This window comes from Prionailurus bengalensis, chromosome A1, assembly GCF_016509475.1.
Source record: "Prionailurus bengalensis isolate Pbe53 chromosome A1, Fcat_Pben_1.1_paternal_pri, whole genome shotgun sequence".
NCBI classification, from domain to species: Eukaryota; Metazoa; Chordata; class Mammalia; order Carnivora; family Felidae; genus Prionailurus; species Prionailurus bengalensis.
This window is the reverse complement of record NC_057343.1, coordinates 51,976,587-51,998,830: the sequence shown is the minus strand read 5'-3', so window position 1 is coordinate 51,998,830 and position 22,244 is coordinate 51,976,587. Positions and strand designations below refer to the sequence as shown.

General features: G+C 37.8%; 1 protein-coding gene across 15 annotated transcripts in view; it reads right to left on the bottom strand.

Moving 5' to 3' along the window:
• SCEL (sciellin) overlaps nt 1–22,244 on the bottom strand; it is a 175,696-nt gene that overhangs the window by 42,512 nt on the left and 110,940 nt on the right. For 13 of the 15 annotated variants that reach the window (XM_043581021.1, XM_043581111.1, XM_043581136.1 and 10 more), the window contains 10 exons: nt 19,975–20,055; nt 17,514–17,579; nt 14,817–14,876; nt 10,993–11,037; nt 9,595–9,654; nt 9,233–9,292; nt 8,532–8,591; nt 5,843–5,902; nt 4,349–4,408; nt 3,338–3,397 (listed from right to left, as the gene is read on the bottom strand). In XM_043581021.1, coding sequence (XP_043436956.1) covers nt 3,338–3,397; nt 4,349–4,408; nt 5,843–5,902; nt 8,532–8,591; nt 9,233–9,292; nt 9,595–9,654; nt 10,993–11,037; nt 14,817–14,876; nt 17,514–17,579; nt 19,975–20,055 — 612 coding nt within the window. The remainder of the gene's footprint in view (nt 1–3,337; nt 3,398–4,348; nt 4,409–5,842; nt 5,903–8,531; nt 8,592–9,232; nt 9,293–9,594; nt 9,655–10,992; nt 11,038–14,816; nt 14,877–17,513; nt 17,580–19,974; nt 20,056–22,244) is intronic. The other 2 variants (XM_043581048.1, XM_043581100.1) reach the window with 2 other exon arrangements.

The following is a 22,244-nucleotide window of genomic DNA, read 5'->3' as shown; positions in this document are numbered from 1 at the left end:
ATCTCAAAGTAAATAAAATCAATAAAGAAGAGTGTTCTAATTAATGCAGTAATTTAAAATAATATTTTGAGCTAAACTATGTGAATCAATGTCCCATAGTGTACACATCCTCAGTATTTATTCATTCCTTCAATCCACAAATAGTTATGGACACCTGTGAATAATACAGACATAGGCTTAGCCCTCATGAAGCTTCCATTCTAACTCAGGAAGAGGCAGGCAATATACAATCAAACATATAAATGAATGTCACAATTCTAAATAACAATACATGCTCTGAAGAAAATTAGAGAGTGCCTGGTGCCTATGTTCTGGCACAGAACACAACTGGGGTTGGAGGAGGGGGTGGTGACAATTACATTTGGTGGTCAGAAATGACTTCTTTGAGAAAGTGACAATATGAGGGTAGAGCAGTCCCAAAATGGGAATAGCATATGCAGAAGTCTCAAAGCAGTAATGAGCCAGGAATACAAAAAAGATCAGTTTGGCTGGACTTTATTGAACAAGTGAAAGACAATTGCTAAGGGTTAGACTTGTATTCTACCTGAAATGGACAAATATTGTACTTTTTTAAATAAGAGAGGGAGCAGGATTTGGCTATACTTTTAACAGGTATACAGTGGTGCCTGGGTGGTTCAGTCAGTTAAGTGTCCAACTTCGGCTCAGGTCATGATCTCGTGGTTCATGAGTTCGAACCCCGTGTCTGGCTCTGTGCTGACAGCTCAGAGCCTGGAGCCTGCCTTGGGATTCTCTGTCTCCCTCTCTCTCTGTCCCTCCCCTGCTTGAGCAGTCTCTCTCTCTCTCTCTCTCTCTCTCTCTCTCTCTCTCTCAAAAACAAATAAACAAAAAAAAGTTAGGGCCGCCTTGGTGGCTCAGTCAGTTGAGCGTCCGACTTCAGTTCAGGTCATGATCTCACGGTTCGTGAGTTTGAGCCCTGCATCAGGCTTTGTGCTGACAGCTCAGAGCCTGGAGCCTGTTTCAGATTCTGTGTCTCCCTCTCTCTCTGCCCCTCCCCCACTCATACTCTGTCTCTGTCTCTCAAAAATAAATAAACATTAAAAGATTTTTTTTACGTTAAAAAAATAAAAGATCTACAGAACTTAATTATGCGTAGTAAAAGAAAAAGACAACTACTGTCCCTAAAAGCTCTCAGCAAGCACAAACACACACTGTGCATACTCCCAAGCATTGGACATGGGTGCACACACATACACATCCATGTACATATGTACTCATATACATACAAAAGCATAGATATACATGTATCCATGTATACACAGCATGCGTGCATTGTTATGCAATCACACACAGGTGCATTTGCAAAAACATGCACATAATCATATGCATGTGGACTGGTGTACATACAAAGGTGCAATTGTACATATATGCACATTCATGCAAACACAAGCACACACACATAAAACATTTATTTGCCTGTAGACACATGTAGGCATGCACATAGTCGCACATCAACATATGAAAAACAAGAGGTGACTATTTGAAATACTCTTTTAAATAAAAATTAGCATGGAAGTCATGGATTTTTCTTGGAAAATCAAAGTAAATTAAATATTTGAACAGTATCTGAATCATTAAGAAAACATAATTCACCTGAATCTTTATCATTGCTCACAATTTCTTGCAGCTACTATGGGCCAGGCAGGATAATGTTATGATCCCTATTTTGTGGATGAGTAAACTGAAGCATGAGAACTAGCAAATGACCAAGCCAGAATTTGAACCCAGGTCTTTAGGATTCCCTGCTCACATTCACTACCTTGAGTTACCTCCCTGAACCCCCATGTAGCCATAGAAATCAATGCTTTCTTCTCAGTCTACTGGGTGCAAATACAAGTCTCGAACTCCCTGGGTTGCTGGACCATGTCATGTTGCTGAGAATAGCACACCAGCTTTTCAACTAGCTGTGTCCTTGCACTGCTAACTGGGCCTGCGGACATCAGTGACACATTTTTGAATCAACTAATAATATCATGTACTGAGTTAACTGAATGGAAAGAAGTTCAAAGGAAACCACATGGAATTATTTGGTGCACTGGTTTCAGCAACGTACCAACAAGCTCAGTTTCAAATATATTCCATCTGCTTTTTAAAAAATAAAAAGCAGGAGAATATAAGCTTTCCAGATTTACTTGAAAGTTAATGGGTAGTAGAACTCTTTTTTAAGTTTATTTATATTTAGAGAGAGTGTGTGAGAGGGTGAGGGACAGAGAGAGAGAAGGAGAGAGAGCCCGACTCAGAGCTCAAACTCATGGAACTGTGAGATCATGACCTGAGCTGAAATAACCCAGACAGCCTTAGAAGAACAAAGTACACTTTGTTAAGCTCTTCATTTTTATACACTACACTACATAGATATATACATGCTACACACAAAAACACTATATATGTACACACATTGTTTGCACATAAACGCATCTACCTATATCCACACATACCACATACATATATTTACATGTAGTTATACTATATACACACACACATTTTGATGGTTAATTTCACATGTTAAGTTGGCTGGGCCACAGAAAGCCTACATATCGGGTCAAACATTATTCTGGGTATGTCTGTGAGGGTGTTCGGGGATGAGATAAACATTTGAATCTGTAGACTGAGTAAAGCAAATGGTCCTCCCTAACATAGGGGCCATGACCCAATCAGTTGAGGATTAGAATGGAACAGAAAGACTGAGTTAGAATGGAGTTTTTCTGCCTGACTGACTGACCTAAGACATCTCTTGGCATTGGAAGCTAAACCACCAGCTCTCCTGATTCTTAGGCATTTGGGTTTGGACTGGAACTATAAATCACTGGCTCTTCTAGGTATCCAGATTGCCAACTACAGAGCTTGGGACTTTTCAGCTTCCATAAGAGCATGAGCCAATTCCTTATCCTATTGTTTCTGTTTCTCTGGAGAACCCCCTTGAGTACACATAAATACTCTTATACCCACACAATTATACATACACACTACTTATATACACACAAATACATTTATACACACACATGCAGTACTTACACATACACACACATACACACTTAAACACACACACACACATACACACACACAGAAAGGAATCATTTAACTCAATAAAGTCAAATTCCCATTTAATTTTGCAAAATCTGCCAGATAGTAAACTTTACCCATAAATTAAATGCAAAAGATCACTTCTGACTATCACTTGTATAAAACTGCTTAATATGATTTGTTTGGGGAAAAAGAGAGCTTGGTTTGAATTTCAATGCAGTCTCCTGACAAGCAGTCAGGATTCTGATGTGCTTATAAATGCCAAAGGAAGGGGAGGAAGTTTTACATGTCTTACCTCTTGATATTTTTATTTGTTTCAGGATTTGCTTTAATAAATCCATTGAAGTCTTGTTTTCTTTGAACAAAGAAATGAATTTAAATGCATGTTATTAAGTAAAACACTAGTCAAGTGAACAATGATTGGAGAAGTCATATAAGTCAGATAAAGTCCTAGACTGGATCAAGACAGGATATAGATTTCTACTCAACAAATCAGATATAATTGCTTATTCTGGTTTTAAATAATGAGAACAATATCAATAATAATATTTTAAAAGTTATAAGGAGAAGAATATATGTCTTCCTATAAACTGAACCATTTCCCCAATGCAAGCCTTTTAAAATATAATTAGGTTATGATGAGTTACAAAGAGAAAAAAAAAAACAACAATATGTCACATGGTAGGAAAATGAATGAATCATTTCTCAGGGGTACACATGTGACCCTCATGGAAGAGCATTGACATTGAACGATATCAAAAGGGGATGACTTGAACCCAAAAGGATGACAGTGCACAGGGATGGCAGAGGATGGCAGAGGTGACGGGACTCAGTGCTGCTGCCATGTTGACAGAGCCCTGAAGAGAGGAAACCGTGGTGGAATTTCCAGTGGATACACCTGCCAGTCCCTCCCCTGGGTTGCCTTCAGAGACCATATCATCCTTAGAGAAGTTGATTTACAAGGGTTTTAGTCAAGCCTCCACTTTGGTTTTGCTATTTTGGAGATCTACCTTGAAAACGTTGTTAAGACTATGCTTCCTTTGGATACAAAGAAACAATTCAGTAATGCATCCATAAACTAAATCAAAGCCCTAAAATCTGGGATAAAGGGCAACTTAGTATCAAAAATTAGGACGGTTCTTCAAAAATTAATTTTATTAGGAACAAGAAGGGAAGGTCATGGGGCCCACTGCTACTGTCTCACTCCATGCTAATAAAATATGGTTATGAAGCTAAAATGCAAAATCATTTTATCATAAGATTGTCACTTACAGAAATCAAACTTAAAGACACTAATAATTCTTACCCAGTGGCATTTTCCCTTCCTTTGGGATTCACTTTGATAACATTATCCAGGTCTTTACCTCTTTAAAAAAAACATTTAGATCAGTTTCCAAGAATTCCCACAGTATTGTATATAACTAAGTATTCCATATTATTGGATGATTAATTGAAAACTTTTGGAGAAAATTATTATACAAGTATTAAATTCATTTTATTATGAAAATTGCCTATCAATAATATAGTTAAGTTAATCTCTGGGATTTTATATTGACCAAATGTAAATTTAGATAGAATCCATTGCAGACCCTCCAAAGTGAAAATCAGGGTGGTAGTGGGGGTCGCCAGGGTGGCTCAGTCGGTTGAGCGTCCGACTTCGGCTCGGGTCATGATCTCACTGTTTGTGAGTTCGAGCCCCGTATGGGGCTCTGTGCTGTCAGTTCAGAGCCTGGAGCCTGCTTTGGATTCTGTGTCTCCCTCTCTCTGTCCCTCCCCCACTCACGCTCTGTCTCTCAAAAAATGAATAAACGTTAAAAAAAAAATGTAATGAAGGGGCGCCTGGGTGGCGCAGTCGGTTAAGCGTCCGACTTCAGCTCAGGTCGCGATCTCGCGATCTCGTGGTCCGTGAGTTCGAGCCCCGCGTCAGGCTCTGGACTGATGGCTCAGAGCCTGGAGCCAGTTTCTGATTCTGTGTCTCCCTCTCTCTCTGCCCCTCCCCTGTTCATGCTCTGTCTCTCTCTGTCCCAAAAATAAATAAACGTTGAAAAAAAAATTTTTTTTAAATAAAAAAATAAAAAAAAAAGAAAATCAGGGTGGTAGGGATCAGACACAGAAGACAGAGGGAAAACTCAAAGATGTGACCCCTTCAGTGTCACTGAGAAGATCACACAGTGAAATTTGGGGGAAATCAACCAAGATTCAGAAATCAAAACAGGTCTCATCCTCTCCTAGTCTTATCTGTCCTGGCATTCACTTTGATAATCATTTGGAGATCTTGGCTTCTCTGGGGGGAAGAAAAACACATGAAAATTTTGTGTCACTTAGGTTATGTTCAATTTTCTCTGATATCTGTATAAATGAGTGTCCCGGAAAGCATATCAGATATTTCCAGGCCAAATGACCTAAAAAACTTGGATGTAATTATCCTTAGCTGATCTTTATTAACTCCCACAGCTGCACTTAGTTTAAATCAGTTTAGAAAAGCTTCCTAGCATACCTCTCACTTTGCAATTTTGTCCTTTATATTTCTTAATTTAAATACAAAACTTGGCTCATGTTTTGTTTAAGAAAGTATAGAATAAGAGATTATGTAGCACATTTCCTGTACTTAGTTCAGTATAACTCAAACATGTGGTCCTATGGAAACAGCATTCGTCATATTCCTTTGCTTACTCTCTGATTGGCTTAAAGTACAACACTTCATCTGTGACAGAGGAAAGCATAACACTCCCACTTCAAATGACCTATGAAAAGCTAACTTGAAAAAAGAGAGCCCCAGCAAAGTAGGAGCTGCACTTACCCTTTCTCATTTTTTTCAGGCCTCTGATTAACTTTAATAAGACTTCCAAGGCCTTGGTTTCTTCATAACATTGGAGCAGGGAGGAAGGCAGAGCAAGAGAGAGGAGAGAGAGGAATTCAGTCTCTTATGGCAACAGAAGATTTCTCACAATAGGAGTAAGATGTTATCAGTACCTAAAGCCTCACAAGTCTTTAGAACTGTTTAATGCAAGTGGCTCTTCTCATGCAAAATGCTGAAGAGATATGGTAACTTTTCTAATAGTAAGGTACCAGTCAATACTCAGTTATGATTAAATCATTCTAACAGGGAATAATTTTTAATAAAATAATAAACATTCCTGCCATTTAGAACTGAGTTGTTGTGTTGATCATTTAGGCAATGTTACAATTTTCAGGTTACTTTTATTACTATATATCATAGCCCTAGCACCCAGTTTCGGTATAAGGAAGAGATCTGGATTCAAAGTCTAGTTCTGATTTTAACAAGATTGCAACCCTGTTATTTCACTTTTCTGCACCAAGTTCCCTCACTATAAGTAAAGGAATTAGACTATGCTATCTGCAGGTCTTTTTTTTTTTAACTCTAATATTTTATTCTTCATATTCTCAAAAGACCTAATGGTCAAAGAGCCTGACCTGTGGGTTGAAGCCAAGTGATTGCAAGCTCTTTATTTTTTTTAACTTCTTTTGCAAGCTCTTTATTTTTTATTTTTAAAGTAAACTAAATGTTTTTAATTGAAATGGAGTTGACACACAATGTTTACAATAGTTGCAGGTGTACAACATAGTGATTTGACAACTCTATACATGATACAATGCTCACCACAAGTGCAGCTACCATCTGTCACTATACAATATGCTATTACAATACCATTGACCATATTCCCTACACCATACCTTTTATCCTCATGACTTACTCATTCCATAACTGAAAGCCTGTATCTCCCACTCTCCTTCACCTATTTTGCCCATCCCCCCACTACGCTCCCCTCTGGCAACCATCAGTTCAAGTATTTATGTATTTATGTATTCTCTGTATTTATGTGCCTATTTCTGCTTTTTCTTTGTTTTTTAGGTTTCACATATAAGTAAAATAATATGGTATTTATCTTTCTCTGTCTGACTTACTTTACTTAGCATAACTCCCTCTAGGTCCATCCATGTTGTCTCAAATAGCAAGATCTCATTTGTTTTTATGGCTAAGTAATATTCCAGTGTGTGTGTGTGTGTGTGTGTGTGTGTGTGTGTGTGTACACTACATTTTCTTTACCATTAAATCATTTTAAAAGCAAAAGTTCCCTTCAGGTCTCAGTTTGTGCTTTCTTTTTCCTTTGAGGGAGGACTGGTGGGAAGCTAACTTTAACATATTTGTTGATATATTGCTTTCTTTAAACATGAAAATCATTCAAATCAGGGGTGGAAATGAGACAGTCAACATTTTAAATCTAAACCCTTTGGGAGCCCCGGGTGGCTCAGTCTGTTAAGCATCCGACTTCTGCTCAGGTCGTGATCTCACAGTTTATGGGTTCAAGCCCTGCATTGGGCTCTGTGCTGACAACTCAGAGCTTGGAGCCTGCTTCAGATTCTGTTTCCCTCTCTATCTGCCCCTCCCTGCACTCTCTCTCTCTCTCTCTCTCTCTCTCTCTCTCTCTCGAAAATAAACACTAAAAAAAATTAAGAAACAAAAAAGAGAAATAAATAAATAAATAAATAAATAAATCTAAACCCTTTGAAGATTTAGACATGTCATTTTTAGTAAAAAGTTCCCAGGTCTCAAGTACCCTTGGAAAAATAGAAATAACTCTATGATGTCTCCAGTGCTTTATATAAATTGACTACAAACAATAATAAACCTTTTCCATGCAAATCACTTAAAGCTATTAGGGGATATCAAAGTTAATCCCTCTAAATCCCCCCAATTGTCCAGGTGTTTTCCTTTGCTATTTTCATCTGTCTCTGATTTCACCGTGATAAGACTATTGGCATTTTAGTTTCTTTCAGCGTAAGAAAGAAGGCAGGGAGGAAGTAAGAAAGAAGGCAGGGAGGAAGGGCGGGAAGAAGGAAAAATAAGGAAGGATGGATTCTCCAGGTCAGTGAGCTCAGTCATTCCTGCATCAAAAAGCCAGTTCCTATCAGTTACCCCACATTATAAATCACATCTCTTTTCTTCTCTTTACCAGCCCGGAAATGATTTACTTGAGATGCTCATCCTAATTGTCTTATTTTCCACCACTTTCGTGGACCCTTCCCAATTTCATTTTTTAAATATCGGAAATCACATCTTTTCCTATACAGCTCATATAACCATTCGCAGAGAATTGACTGTTTTCCCATTTCATCTGTTCTTCATGTGAAAAAAAAAATACCTGTAATAATACTTGTACATTTACATTATAATAATAGATTGCTAATAAGGATTCTGTATCTGTGAAATTCTTACTGCCAACCCTTTTCATCATAAAGACTTCAAGTGTTCTACATCAGAGAGGCCTCAGCATGTATTTGCCAAGATTGACTTGGAAAGCTAGAATACCATTCTGTGCACAGACTGGCACAGAGAGATGGCTTTAACAGATAATCGAGACAATAGAAATAATTATCATGTTAGGAAGGTAAATCTAAGAACTAACCAAGTACAAGGTAAACATCCAGTCTGGGGGAAGGACAGTAAAGATCTCATAAATTCTTACCTTTCATCATTCTTGACTCTTGCGGGATTTTCTTTAATAAAACTGTCAAGAGTTCGGTTTCTTTTCACATAAAAAATAGTATCATAATGTAAGTCAATTTTCTAGTACATCAGTATCAGTGTAGAACTATAAATTAACCTCTTAAATGCTATCAGTGCAGTTACTAATCATTCCCTAACCCTTTTTATAATATAAAATAAGTAAAAGCAGGACTCTTGATCTTGAGATATTTATAAATATATCCATGATATACATATGAAGTGACTCAACCAAGATTCCAATTGAAAAGTGCCTTAGACCATCATAAAGACTTCAGTGATGAGAGGCTGTGCTCCCAGCATCAAAACATCTTATAGTGAATATGTTTATTTCATAAGCCAGTCCACTAGTTGTAACAGCCAGCTAGAGTTTTTTTTTTTCATTTTTAGATAAAAAAGGGAACTTGGAGATCATCTAGGTCATGCCCTTCATCTTGGGAGGAGGACACAGTGGTTCCGGAGGTTAAGTGACTTGCCCAGGGTCATCCAGACAGATGTTGGTGGCAGAGCCACCAACCAAGATATCCACCCATCTCCTCACCCCCATCCAGGGAAGGCCTGTTCCACCAGCCTGCCTTGTCTTGAGCCAGAGGCTGAACCCAGGATGGTATATAGTCTAGGACTCAATCAAAGAGGCCTGTAAGAGTCTCAGTCAAATCTTACCCTTTGTCATCTTTGTCTGTTCGGGTACTCATAAAAATGAGATTTTCAAGGCTCTTGGCTCTGTAAACACAAAGAAACTCCAGTAAAAAAGACTACATATTGAAATAAAATTTTGTGGTATCTTAAAAGGTCGGATACCATAAACATTCTTCACGAATTGCTCATTGACTCTTATTGAATGGAAGAGCAGAAATCCTTCTGGGCAATTATGTCTGAGCTTAATGTACAATACAGAGAGCACTACCCCATCTGCTAGTACATTTCCATGCCAGAGGATACAACTCCCTTCCAGCTAATGTCTGAAAGAACACAGCAAGGAATCTGGGAGACCATATTTTCAGTTTAGGGACAGCTGCACGTACCTTTTCTCTGTTTGATCTGCCTTAGGATTTGCTCTGAAGAGACCGTCAAGACCTTGATTTCTTTAAATGTATTAATAAAAAACCTTGTCAGTGGTAATAATACATACTTAACTCTAAAGAAATATAGACCAGTTTATATTTCTATATAGAGGTCAGTTATAGACAGGAAATAGTAGCTGGTTGCAAACGATGAGACACAATTCTTGAAACTGGTTTATTCCAAATAGGTATTTTCAAAGACTCAAAATTTAAATTGCAGTGGACCTTAGGGAAAAATAAGATAGAAGATACAAACTGGGGATCCACACATAGTAGATCCATGACATGTTGTTTGGATTCAGAGCATTTTGTTTAAAAAAAATTTTTTTTTAATGTTTATTGATTTTTGAAGGAGAGAGAGACAGAGTGTGAGTGGGGGAGGGGAAGAGAGAGAGGAAGACACAGAATCCGAAGCAGGCTCCAGGCTCTGAGCTGTCAGCACAGCGAGATCATGACCTGAGCCGAAGTCGGACGCTCAACCAACTGAGCCACCCAGGCGCCCCAAGAGCGTTTTGTTTTTAATGTGAGCCAGTGTTTACAAAGATGGCCATGACACATCGAAACCTGGATTTTCAAGATATCCTGAGAATGGTCTGCAACACTGGGCCTGTCAGCAGCTGAGAAACAGCTGGAGTCCTTGGACAGGGCATTGCCCTATGTTTCATACAGTCAGGTCCCTTCTGCCCTGGGAGCCCATGGAGTCTGTGATCCTTGATCTAATACCCTCTCTCTTTGTAAATGAATAAACTGAATAGAAGCAAACTTAAATGAGTTGTTGATAGTCAATCATAAGATCATATTGTCAGAACAGGGTATGAAAACCACATCTCTCTGATCAATGAGCTTCTTTGACATTTGCCTAGTTTCTCTTTTTCTCTGATTCCTACCCATTTAGTATGTTGGTGGGCAAAGGAACAGAGAGATAGCAAAAACTGCACTCACTTCCAACACAAACCTCAATCATTATAATTTTTAAAGTGAGCAATCATAAATGATTTAAAATTAAGGAGATAAAGTTAACTAAGATAATAAGTGGCTTTTGTAAAGCATAAAACTGAAAGCACTGAGTGACCAAACTAAATGCTGCCTGCATACTAATATTTCAGGAAGAGAACTGTGGTTTTATATAACTGCCTCACTAAACAGAGTATGAAAATCAAAGACACCTTAATATTAGTCTCTTTAGATTGAAATAGCCTTTCATTGGTAGTGACGCCTGCAAGCTTTTTATTCAAGATTTGTAGGCCACTTTTAATTAGCCCCATATGTGGGTCCTTGTGCTCAAATACTAAAGAGACATAAGAAGTCACAATATGCAACTCAGTAATAGAACAAAAATTGGATGTTTTCAAATCTTACCTATTCAAGCTTTTGTTCATTTTGATGATATTATCCAATTCTTCACTTTTGGAAGAAAAACCAAAACAAAAAAAAATCTCACATCAGTAAAATCCTGTTCAGAGTCAAAGGGCCGGTCCACCTTAAACCCCTGTTTTGGTTAGTTCTCTGGAATACAACACAGGCCCCACCTTTTTCCTCTATGAAAATCTTGTTTATCCTTCAAGGCTCTTTCAAATACCTTTCTCCAAGACATATTTCCCAGGCCTCCAAAGGAATAGAGTCCTCTACATTTTTGGAAACTTTGCTGCATTTTGTTTTTGTTCATCTCCTTTATGACACTTAGACTACTATATTTTGTAATGTAACAACTGCACACTTGTCTCATGATAATGTTCCTGCTCCTACATCTCTCTCTCTTTCACACACACACACACACACACACACACACACGCTCCACTTAAAATTTAGAACTGTATTTTACAGTGGATTCTCTTCAGTCTTTAATACCGTGTCCTTTATACAATAAATACTTAATACAGGTTTTCGACTGAATCAACAAATATATGTACATTGACTAGTTACAGATTCTATACATTTGCATAATGTACCTGCACAAAGTAGCTATCAGAAAACACCTGTTCATCCGTAAGTCTGGCTGCTTTCTTGAATTTTGCTCCTATCTCATTTCAAGCCCACTAAATTTGCTATCTTGTTTCTGCTTTTGAGAACTGCAACTTTCTGGCTGTTTCTTGAGGAACAAACAACCTGTTTAAGCTAAGCCCCTGGGTTCTAGAATATCCCTTAGAGCCACCTGAGCTCAGGTATTTCCCCCAGGAAGGCAGCCTCAGTGGGTTTCTTGTTCCTGTTTGCTCCTCACAGCATGGTCTCTCTTCAATATTTCTGTCACCACTTTGCCTCCATTTCTCTTGCCTTCCAGTTTTAGATCACAAATCATGGTTTTTCCTTCTTCCTGCTCTAGAATCACACATTTTCCACACTTTCTAAATGTTCCTCTTGAGTCATCACTGGTACTGACCAGGAAACCATGAGGCCAAGTAACTCGGTAGTTAACATACTCAGGGTCCCATGTCAGGGGTACCTGGATCCCAATCCAGGATTCACCACTTACTGGTTGGTGACTCTGGGTGTGTTACCTAATCTGTTGTTGCCTCAATTTTTCCATCTGTCCAACAATACTAATTGTACCCACCTGAGAAAAGAATCAATGAGCTAATGAGTATAAAGTTTGTAGCATGCTGTCTGGCAAGTCATAAACTTTCAATTAATTTTGGCCATTATAACAAACAGTTCCCAGTCTATTAAATTTTTCATTAAATAAATGCTTGCTATATTTATTTTTTAAACAGCTTTTAGAGACATCAAGACTTTGGCTCAGGCTAGAGAAGTATAGTTCTGAGTCATTCATGTGCTTTGAAGGTGCCTGGCACCACGCACTGCCAGAATAGCCACTGGGCAAGTCCTCTCAGTGACCCTAAAACATGTTACATTAGCAGCCATCACATAAATGAAACTTTTCAAACAATGTTACATATTCAGTGGTAGGATTGAAGGCTGAGGATATATACTGAAATACAAAAGTTGCTGACCCTGACAAGAATTAATTAACATTCTATCCCTGACACAGTGCCCCACTGTTGTTTCTTGCTTGAAATCCCACCTTCTACCTCTGAGGGTATGACTCTCTCCATATCTCCCAGGATAAGAACAAACCTAAGAATCCTATAAAATTGTAGCCCCATACCTTTCTGGCTAATGTGAGTCACAACAATGTGATTATCAGAATCTGGGGTTGCTCAAGTTTATCACAAAAAAAATTGGCATAAATCATGAGAAGACAATCTGTGGCAAATTAAATAAAATGGAGATAATATTCTGAAGAAAGAAGTTGGGCTTTTAAAGTGACCTTACATTGATAAAAGCTTTGAATATTAAATTTCACCATTGCATGTGCAAGAAATTAAATGCTCTTAATCAGATAGGAGTGACAGTCCACTTCACGAAGGAATATCACAAAGAGCAGCTCAGGTGAATGAAGCTACTTCTAGTCCCTACAGATGGCCCATAGTAATGGTCCTTGGGTATGTCAATCCAACAGACATTCCCCTTGGAAGAATGCTGCCAGAGCAGTAACTTCTCCCTGCAAAGAACACATCTTTCTGTGGATTTCGTGCATCGTGCCTAGGGAGAGGGGACAAGACTGACAGTAGTTCCCAGTGTTTCTCTTTGTGCCAAACCATAACTTCCCTTCAGCATCACTCACATATCTCCCTCTCAAACATCCCCACCACTCACCAAAACACTGTCCAATCTCTCTTAAAAACAAAATATGACCTCATAAAAGTAAAGTAAATAGAATTAGAGATCTAGGCACTCAGACAAGAGAAGGTGGAAGTGAAACATTCAGGATACTTTCTGGAGTCCCCACCTGGATTCAGAGCTCCAATTAGTTTTGTGCACAGAAGAGAAATGCGTCACCTCTGTTTCTTCTCTTCAGTTCTTTTGACTGAGACCATGGTCCCCAATCACACTCAGCATTGCATTGCTGAATTCCACCAAGCAATGAGAATTTTTGTAGGCATGGCATTTAAAATATGGAATTTTTATACTCCAGGTCTCCCACTTTTCATTCATTATTTACCATAATCTATTATATAAGTACCTACATTGCACGAAAGATTCCTGTTAGACACTGCAAACGACTTACGGTGAATAAAACAAAACATCTGCTCTAAGAAACTGAAGAGATGACAGAGAGGGTGAGATGCTGACATAGATACCATGAAACAACATCAATTATGATTAGTTGTTATAACACATAAATAGGGGGTTCGAATAGCTTAGATAAATAGAAGTCACTGGAATGATCTCACTGGATCATTCTGTGAAGACTTCACAGAAGAAGTGATATCTGATCTAGATCTTGAAAAATATGTAGGACTTGGATGGATTGATATGGTGGCCTTGAGGCTGGGAAAGGCTGCTATGTAGGTGGGATGGCATAAACAAAGGCACAATGTCTGGAAACTGCAGAAAGAAAGTGGTTTAATTTGCTATTTCGTGTAGGGTAAATGTGAGGGTAAAGTCAGAAATAACTCTGGAACATTAGGTTGGAGCCAGGTTAGCAAAGGTTATATGTAATTGAACGGGCAAGGGGGAGCCAGTGAAGTAGTTGTTCAAGCAGAATTTTAAGAAGTGGCAGTGATGGTTTAGGGGAGAAAAGACTGAGGGAACGTAAGTAAATCTGGGTAGCTACTCTAACTTATGATGGTGCCCATGAAGGTTTGAACTGGGGTGAGGCCATGTGAGCATGAAGAGAATTTTAGACATTTAATGCATATATGCGTGACACTACATTAAGGGGAAAGACATGGAAGAATGAAGAATGATTCCAGAAAGGTGAGCTTGGCTGAAGGAAAGAACAGAAAGAAGTCAGGAAATAGTGCATTTGGGAAGGGAGGTAAATATGGCCTAGGACACTCTAAATGAGGGTGCTGGGAAGGCAGAGAAGTTGAGATCTGAGCCAGCAACATAAATACAGAACGAGGACTTGGAACAAGGTCAAAACCACAGACAGCGGAGGTGACAAGGATGAGTACAATCACCAAAAGACAAAGCAGAAGAAGAAAAGTATCCATAAATGTCAGTGTTGCCCATTTTTCAGGGACACTTACTTAGAGAGACGGACTCTTTCTTCTTTTAAATTATATAAATAGCGTTGGAATTTTGTTTATATTTGGAACTTTTAAAGGAACCGGTTAAGCCTTTTTTGAAACATTAAAAAAAAAAAAGAAAAACATAAGTTCAAAGCTCTGAGCTCTTACCCCCTGTTAGTTTTCTGAAGTGAAGTGGCCACTTTGACTATGTTCTCGAGATCCTGACTCCTTCAAATGATGAAAAATAAACACAAGTCAATGACAGTAGAGCTATATTTGAAGTAGCTAGAAATTCTTATGTTTTCAGTAAGCAATAGTCCATGTGTTCAGGAGTTACTGACTTTAACTGCATAATGAAATTGTTCTATCATACCAGCTCATGATATAGGGCTGATATGATAGCTATCATACACACACACACACACACACACACACACACACACACTCACACACACACACACACACACACACACACATACACAAAACACCAGTCATTTCACTGGACATTGGCTCTGGCATCTAATGCTCACTGAAATAACTACAGTGTCTCCTAAACACATTGGCTTCTCCCACATTTCCTTTAAAAAAGGAAATGGAAAAGAAAGTATGGTTAACTGCACAAGTGAACACAGAAGTGTGTTCAGAGGTTTTTCAACTACAGCCAAAGAGCATTAAGCAACATGTCCAGATGATTAATTAGTCCCTCACATGCAGTCAAAGTATCTGTCTTCTTAGGCTTCCAAAGGGAAAGAAAGTATATTTTAAACTATAGGGTAGGAGGAATCACCTGACACATAGAGTATTTGAATCCACACTGGTGTCCCTAGATCATAAAAAGATCATAAAAAGGGAAAATGCTTACTGGTGTCCCTGTATTTAAGATTTTCAAGACAGTGTTTTATAGAAGGTTAATAGGGTTCTATGAAGAAAGAATTTTGCAGTCAAGTAAATTTGGGAAATATAACCAACTTTCAGAGATTCGGAATATGTGTAAACACATTAAAATTTCTGAGAAGTCCTGTGGTAGAGAACTGTTTAATTGTGTCTCCTAAATGTGTTGGCCATTAAACCCTTCTTTCACAGAACATCCATTGACGTCTTGTGGTACATGGGACACAGCTTGGGCAATGCTGAGATACAGTTATATTTAAGTTATTAAGTGGAAGGAAAAGGTGATTCTCCCCAAAGGTAAGGTATCCATGTGATGTATGTTTCAAACTGGGACTCTTCTGAGAGTCAAGGGAGATAATAATAAAAAAAAAAGTATGTAAGTTTTGAACTTTGAAACATTGGTTGTCACAATGGATAAGATGGTAAACTTACTATTATGTTTTTGACCATAATAAAAAAAATGGTCTATCATATTGATAAGTCGATAAAATAGCATCATTCAAAACTAATTTCAAAAATAGTGTTTTTCCTAAAAAATAAAAATGTAAAAACAATATAACCACAATAAATACTAAACTAGATGGGATGTGCAAGACAAGAGGCATAAATCAGGACTGTCATGGGGAAACCTTACCCAAAGATCAATACAATTTGTGAGTCTTTTCCTGGTGATGTGAGTGGAGCCGGATATGGCCTTATTTTGCAGCCAATACTAGCAAAGCCTTTGCAGAACTAGTTCAGTCAAATGACTATATTTCCACCTATTCATTTAAACAACACAACTAGGGGCACCTGGGTGGCCTAGTTGGTTAAGCTTCTGACCCTTGGTTTCGTCTCAGGTCATGATCTCACAGTCTGTGTTCAAGCCCTGCATTGGGATCTGTGCTGACAGTGCCTACTGGGGAATCTCTCACCTTCTCTCTCTCTCTGCCTCTCCCCCCTCCTTCCCTCTCTCACTCCCTTTCTCTCAAAAATAAATAAGTCAACTTAAAAAACTAAACATCTGGGAATGCAAGCTGGTGCAGCCACTCTGGAAAACAGTATGGAGCTTCCTCAAAAAACTAAAAATAGAACTACCCTACAACCCAGCAATTGCACTACTAGGCATTTATCCAAGGGATACAGATGTGCTATTTTGAAGGGACACATGCACCCCCATGTTTATAGCAGCACTATCAACAGTGGCCAAAGTATGGAAAGAGCCCAAATGTCCATCCATGGATTAATGGATAAAGAAGATGTGGTATATATATACAATGGAGTATTACTTGGTAATCAAAAAGAATGAAATCTTGCCATTTGCAATTACGTGGATGGAACTGGAGGGTATTATGCTAAGTGAAATTAGTCAGTCAGAGAAAAACAAAAATCATAGGACTTAACTCATATGAGGACTTTAAGAGACAAAACAGATGAACATAAGGGAAGGGAAACAAAAATAATATAAAAACAGGGAGGGGGACACAACAGAAGAGACTCTTAAATATGGAGAACAAACAGAGGGTTACTGGAGGGGTTGTGGGAGGGGGGATGGGCTAAATGGGTAAGGGGCACTAAGGAATCTACTCCTGAAATCATTGTTGCACTATATGCTAACTAATTTGGATGTAAATTTTAAAAAATAAAAAATTAATTTAAATAAATAAATAAATAAACATCAATACAACTATATCACAGACCTTGGGACAAGTGCTGGGAATAGAGAGGTGTTTTCCTTTCTTAAGGGGTTTGATTTTATTCTGTTATCATGTTGAGACAACTTCGGTTGTTTCCCTAATGTAAAGCTTGGGATAGAAAAAAAAAGAATAAAATTCTGTAGGTGTATATAAAAATATTTATTAACCACTATCTCAAAGCCAGCTGGAAAACCAATTTTGTCTATTTTATTATTAATTGCCTTGTACTTTAAGTATGCTAATAAAGCAAACTTCATCATTTCTACAATTACATAGATAGAGATAGAGACCATTGTACCTTATATTTCTTTCAGCAGATCTGTTGGCTTCTGTATATACACCTGGTTTAGGTGGACATATCTGCCTATATTTTCAAAGTTAAAGATAATGTCTGTTAGATAAGAAAACACTTCTCTGTTAAATATAAATTTTTAAGAAAACATTTATGTTCAAAAATATCACAGTGTGTTGGAGCAATAGCTACTTGAGATAACAAACTTTATCTTACTCTTTTGTTTGGCTAGAACTCAACCATTTCCTATGTGAAAATCTGGGGTCCAATATAATACTTTTGCAATTTAGCCTGTCTCCTTTAATACATTTTTAACCACTATATATATCCAGAAATATCTGTTCTAAATATGTTTATGTTCTTTTTATTTTAGTCTCCAATCATCAATAAAGCATTTTCATACTTATCTCTTAAGAATCATTTTTATTATTAGGCAGCAAAGGAATGATTTTTTTTTCTTAAAGACTTACCTCATTTGAATACGATCGATAAATATATTTGCTCGGATAAGATAGGAAATATTTTAAATTTCCAACAAGCCCACCACATTGAGAATGATCACATTGAGTTGATAGAATCAAAGCTTATGAAGTTAGGTTCTGTCACAAAATATGATATAAGGTTTTTCTCTGTTATTTTCCTAAGTATCTGATTGACCTACTTAAACATTCTTGCTTGTTCTCAAGAAACTATATTCAACTATTTTTTGTACTCCTGAGGACATGTGTTAATTACATAGGAAACACTTCCCTTTCATATTCTTTCATTAAAATCATCTTGCTGTGATTAAAGTAATGAGGGTTTAAAACATGCAAGTTGTCCTAATTTTATTTTTAAGATCATTGGGAGAAGAAAGAAATTAAAGTAGTAAAAATGGATTAGACCAATTCCCGTGAAATTTAGATTTTTTTGAATCTATACAAGCTCACTGTTCTAGAGTTGCTGATTTTAGATTAGAATTTAGATAGTACTAAAGGCAATTTATTTAAGGTCCCGTAAAAAAAATCTTATTCAAATTCAGATTTAATTGGTCAATACTATAAAAGGAAAAATAATGTAAGTTAGAAAGCTTAAGAAGTTGTTTTAAGAGTATAATTATAACCATTGCACAAATAAAAAGTTATAAATGGTCTATAATTAATTCAATGAAGAGGTATTCTCCTGGCTCATTAAAAGGGAAAAAATTATCTTCTCATCTTAAGGACAAAATTTCAAAGATCTTGTGAAGTTTCACTGAACAGAAATTCAGACATAGTTTTTTAACTCAATAGGCTGAACACCTAATGCTACTTAGCCCTGCTGCCCAGTCAGCATTTTCTATCTGAAGTTACCCGCTTTCTGAAGAATAGTTCTAGAATTTTCTTTCATGTTGTCAACAAAAATCACCATCAAAATGCAAAAATACAAAAGAATCAAAGGCAGGCAATCAAGTGGATCTAATGTAGTCAGTCTTCAGTGAAATAACATTTTTTTTAAATCTCACAATAATAACGGAAATGTGCAATGCACATCTTAAAAAACAGCCTGAAACTTTTAAACAGTTTAACATAAACACATGGGAAAACTTTCAGATCTCTGAATTTGTTTGTAAGTATTAATTATAGACTGTCAGAGATTCAAAATGGAAAAGCAAGTCTGTTTTTGTTTTTTTATTTGGAGACAGGTTAATCAGAACATTTTTAAAAATGTAATTGGTTTGAAATAAATTGCAAATTCCTTAGCTAACACAAGACTAAGGAGCTACCCAAAAGTATTTCTAAAAAAAATTTTTTTTTTCAACGTTTATTTATTTTGGGGACAGAGAGAGACAGAGCATGAACGGGGGAGGGGCAGAGAGAGAGGGAGACACAGAATCCGGAAACAGGCTCCAGGCTCCGAGCCATCAGCCCAGAGCCTGACGCGGGACTCAAACTCCCGGACCGCGAGATCGTGACCTGGCTGAAGTCGGACGCTTAACCGACTGCGCCACCCAGGCGCCCCTACCCAAAAGTATTTCTAACATAAGGGAGAGCTTGAGTAGTAACACAAAGTTGAAGAACATCTTTTATCAGAAAATGTAGCTTTTAATGGAAAACTTAACTAGGAGTAAATATAAACTGTATGTATAGATAATACATATATATTATATATATATATATATGTTTTCAGTAAAAAAACATGTATAGTTTCTGTGCATTTATATATGTCATTATATATGTATTTATATATGTATTCATGTATAATACTTCAGCTTCTATCTTGAAAATGTAGTTTGATAAGATGGGAAATGGCCATAAGTATTCAAAGGCAAACATAAATACATATTTGTGTCGGCAAATAGAAAACTAGAAAAGCTTTACAAGTGCTTCTTCAGTGAATGTGTGCACAAAACATACCCATGCTTTGCACAAAACAAGTCACAATTCATTTGCTTTCATTTCTATAACTGCTTCTTTTGGCCAAGAAATTCTGGAATGCCAGGTCTCACCTCTTCTCCCGTCTCTGCTGGTTAGGAGATGAAACAGGAGAAATGGGCTTTGGAGGTATTGGAGGGCGAACAGTTGGTTCCCTTTAAAACAGAAAACAGCAGTTCATTTCACCATGGAAACATTGCAAATTTTAGCATCTATTAACCAAATGTACTTATTGCCTATATGGAAATAGCTTGTGTATCTTACAACTGCCTCACCCCCCTGGCATGAGGTAGATGAAAGGCCAGAATCTATACCGCGCTAAACTTTAGAGGAGTCAAATATTTAAATTACAGGCATTTTAAAAGTTCATTTAATCAGATTTTTGGAAACCTCATCCTGTTTTATTATAGTTTGAAATATAATGTCCTTTTAAAAGCTTAATATTTCCTAGACTATCTAGCTCAAGTTGTGGCATTTTGGGTCAGCAGCCCATGAGTGTAATAAATCGTTCTTGGGCATTAACATATAATCTTCTTTAGGAATTATGTCAACCATCAGGCTGCTATGGAAACAGCAAGAAAGGTTTTCAGTTTTACAGACATCAAGATAAAGTTGACTCAAAGCTCTTAACTAAATCTGGTTTAAATATTGGCAGCACAGGCCAGTTTGCTGCTAGCAAAGCATACATATGCTGTCAGCCTAAACTTTCCAACCCAGAGCCAAGGCGGCTTCTGAGCCAGCATGATTCGATGACCCAGGAATTGCAGACAGGCAAGTATGTACATATTTTGGATGGAGTCAGCACCTTACCCAGGGCATGTCACCCCCCAACCCCCACCACTACCACTCCAGTAGCTCCCTATTATCCTCAAGATCAATTCCATACCTGGTAAAAGTACCCTTGTGATCCAGACTCCAGGTACCCCTCTGGCTTCTGTAGCATGCTAGGTGAGCATGTAGGCTCTGGAGTCCAGCTGTCTGAACTGCCTGCTGTATGATAATGGGCTAACTTGATTCCATCTCTTCATCTATAATAACCCTTCTCATAAGGTTGCTGGGGTGTTGTCAGGGCTGAATGAGATCATGCTTTTATTTAATAAACATGTATTGGTAGCTTTCTATGTACAAGGCATTCTACAAAGTGATAATTTCTCTCTTCTCAAAAGGCTTTCAATGCACAAATAAATATATGACAGATGAAGAAAATAAAACAGAGTAAGAGAATATAATATATAGACTGATGGTGCAAGAACACCATTTTATATAAAATAGGAAGGCGTCTCTGTGAAGTGAAATTTGAGTCAAGACCTAAAGGAAATGATAAAATGAGCCACGAGGATATTGGAGGAAGAGCATATAAATATGGGCATCATCAACTTAGAGATGCCATTTGACACTTGAAACTGGACGAGATCGCCAAGAGACTCAGTGTAAATGAAGGAACAGAGAGGGCTCAGGGTTCAGCCCTGCAATATTTAGATGTCAAGGGTATGAGAAGGAAACAGCAAAGGAGTCCAAGGAGAAGTGGCCAAAGAGAAATAGGAAGGTGTAGTGCCCCAGAAGTCAAGTGAGGGAAGTCTCAAGCAGGGAGGAACTGGCCATACCAAATGCAATGGACAGATCAAATAAAACAAGATGGGTAAGTTTCCATGGTTTTGGCAAGATTGTGCTCACTAGTAACGCTGATGAGAGCAGTTTTGATGGAGCAGTAGTGAAAAACAACTTTATAGGAGTGTATTTAAGAGAAAATAGGAGATAGAGGTGTTTTGCAGAGAAATGGGTGGCTTCCTGAAGGTTGATAGGTCAAGGAAGGTTACTAGAGTTTGCATACATAGCGATGAGAATGACCCAGTGAATCAGTGAAATTTGATGGTGCAGCAGAGTGAGCAGAAAACAATGAGACTTGAGAAGTAAGGGTACCTGAGACACAAGTGAGATGATTGGTTGGTCACAGATGGAAACACAGAGAGCTCTCTCATTTAATCCTCACTGTGATCCCAGAGATAAGTATCATTCTTCTTTCTACCTTATACATGAGAAGACCGAGGCTCAGAAAGTGAAGATAAATATCCCTGATGATACAGCTGGTAAGTGGCAGAGGGAGGAATCTGAACCAGGAAGTTTGGCTCCATAAACCCTCCCCCATGATATCCTAGGGATCCCTGGGCAGCACCAGTAGCTCAATGGAGGTTCGTGGCCATTGAATTAAAATAAAACTAGCTGCCATTGTTTTCTCTTGCCATATTCAGCTGCTTAGGGGGCAGAAAGAGGTGAAACAGAGAGGTGGATTTAACTAAGCTTATAATTCAGCCAAGTGAGTGCAACAAAGAGAATGAGGGCAAAG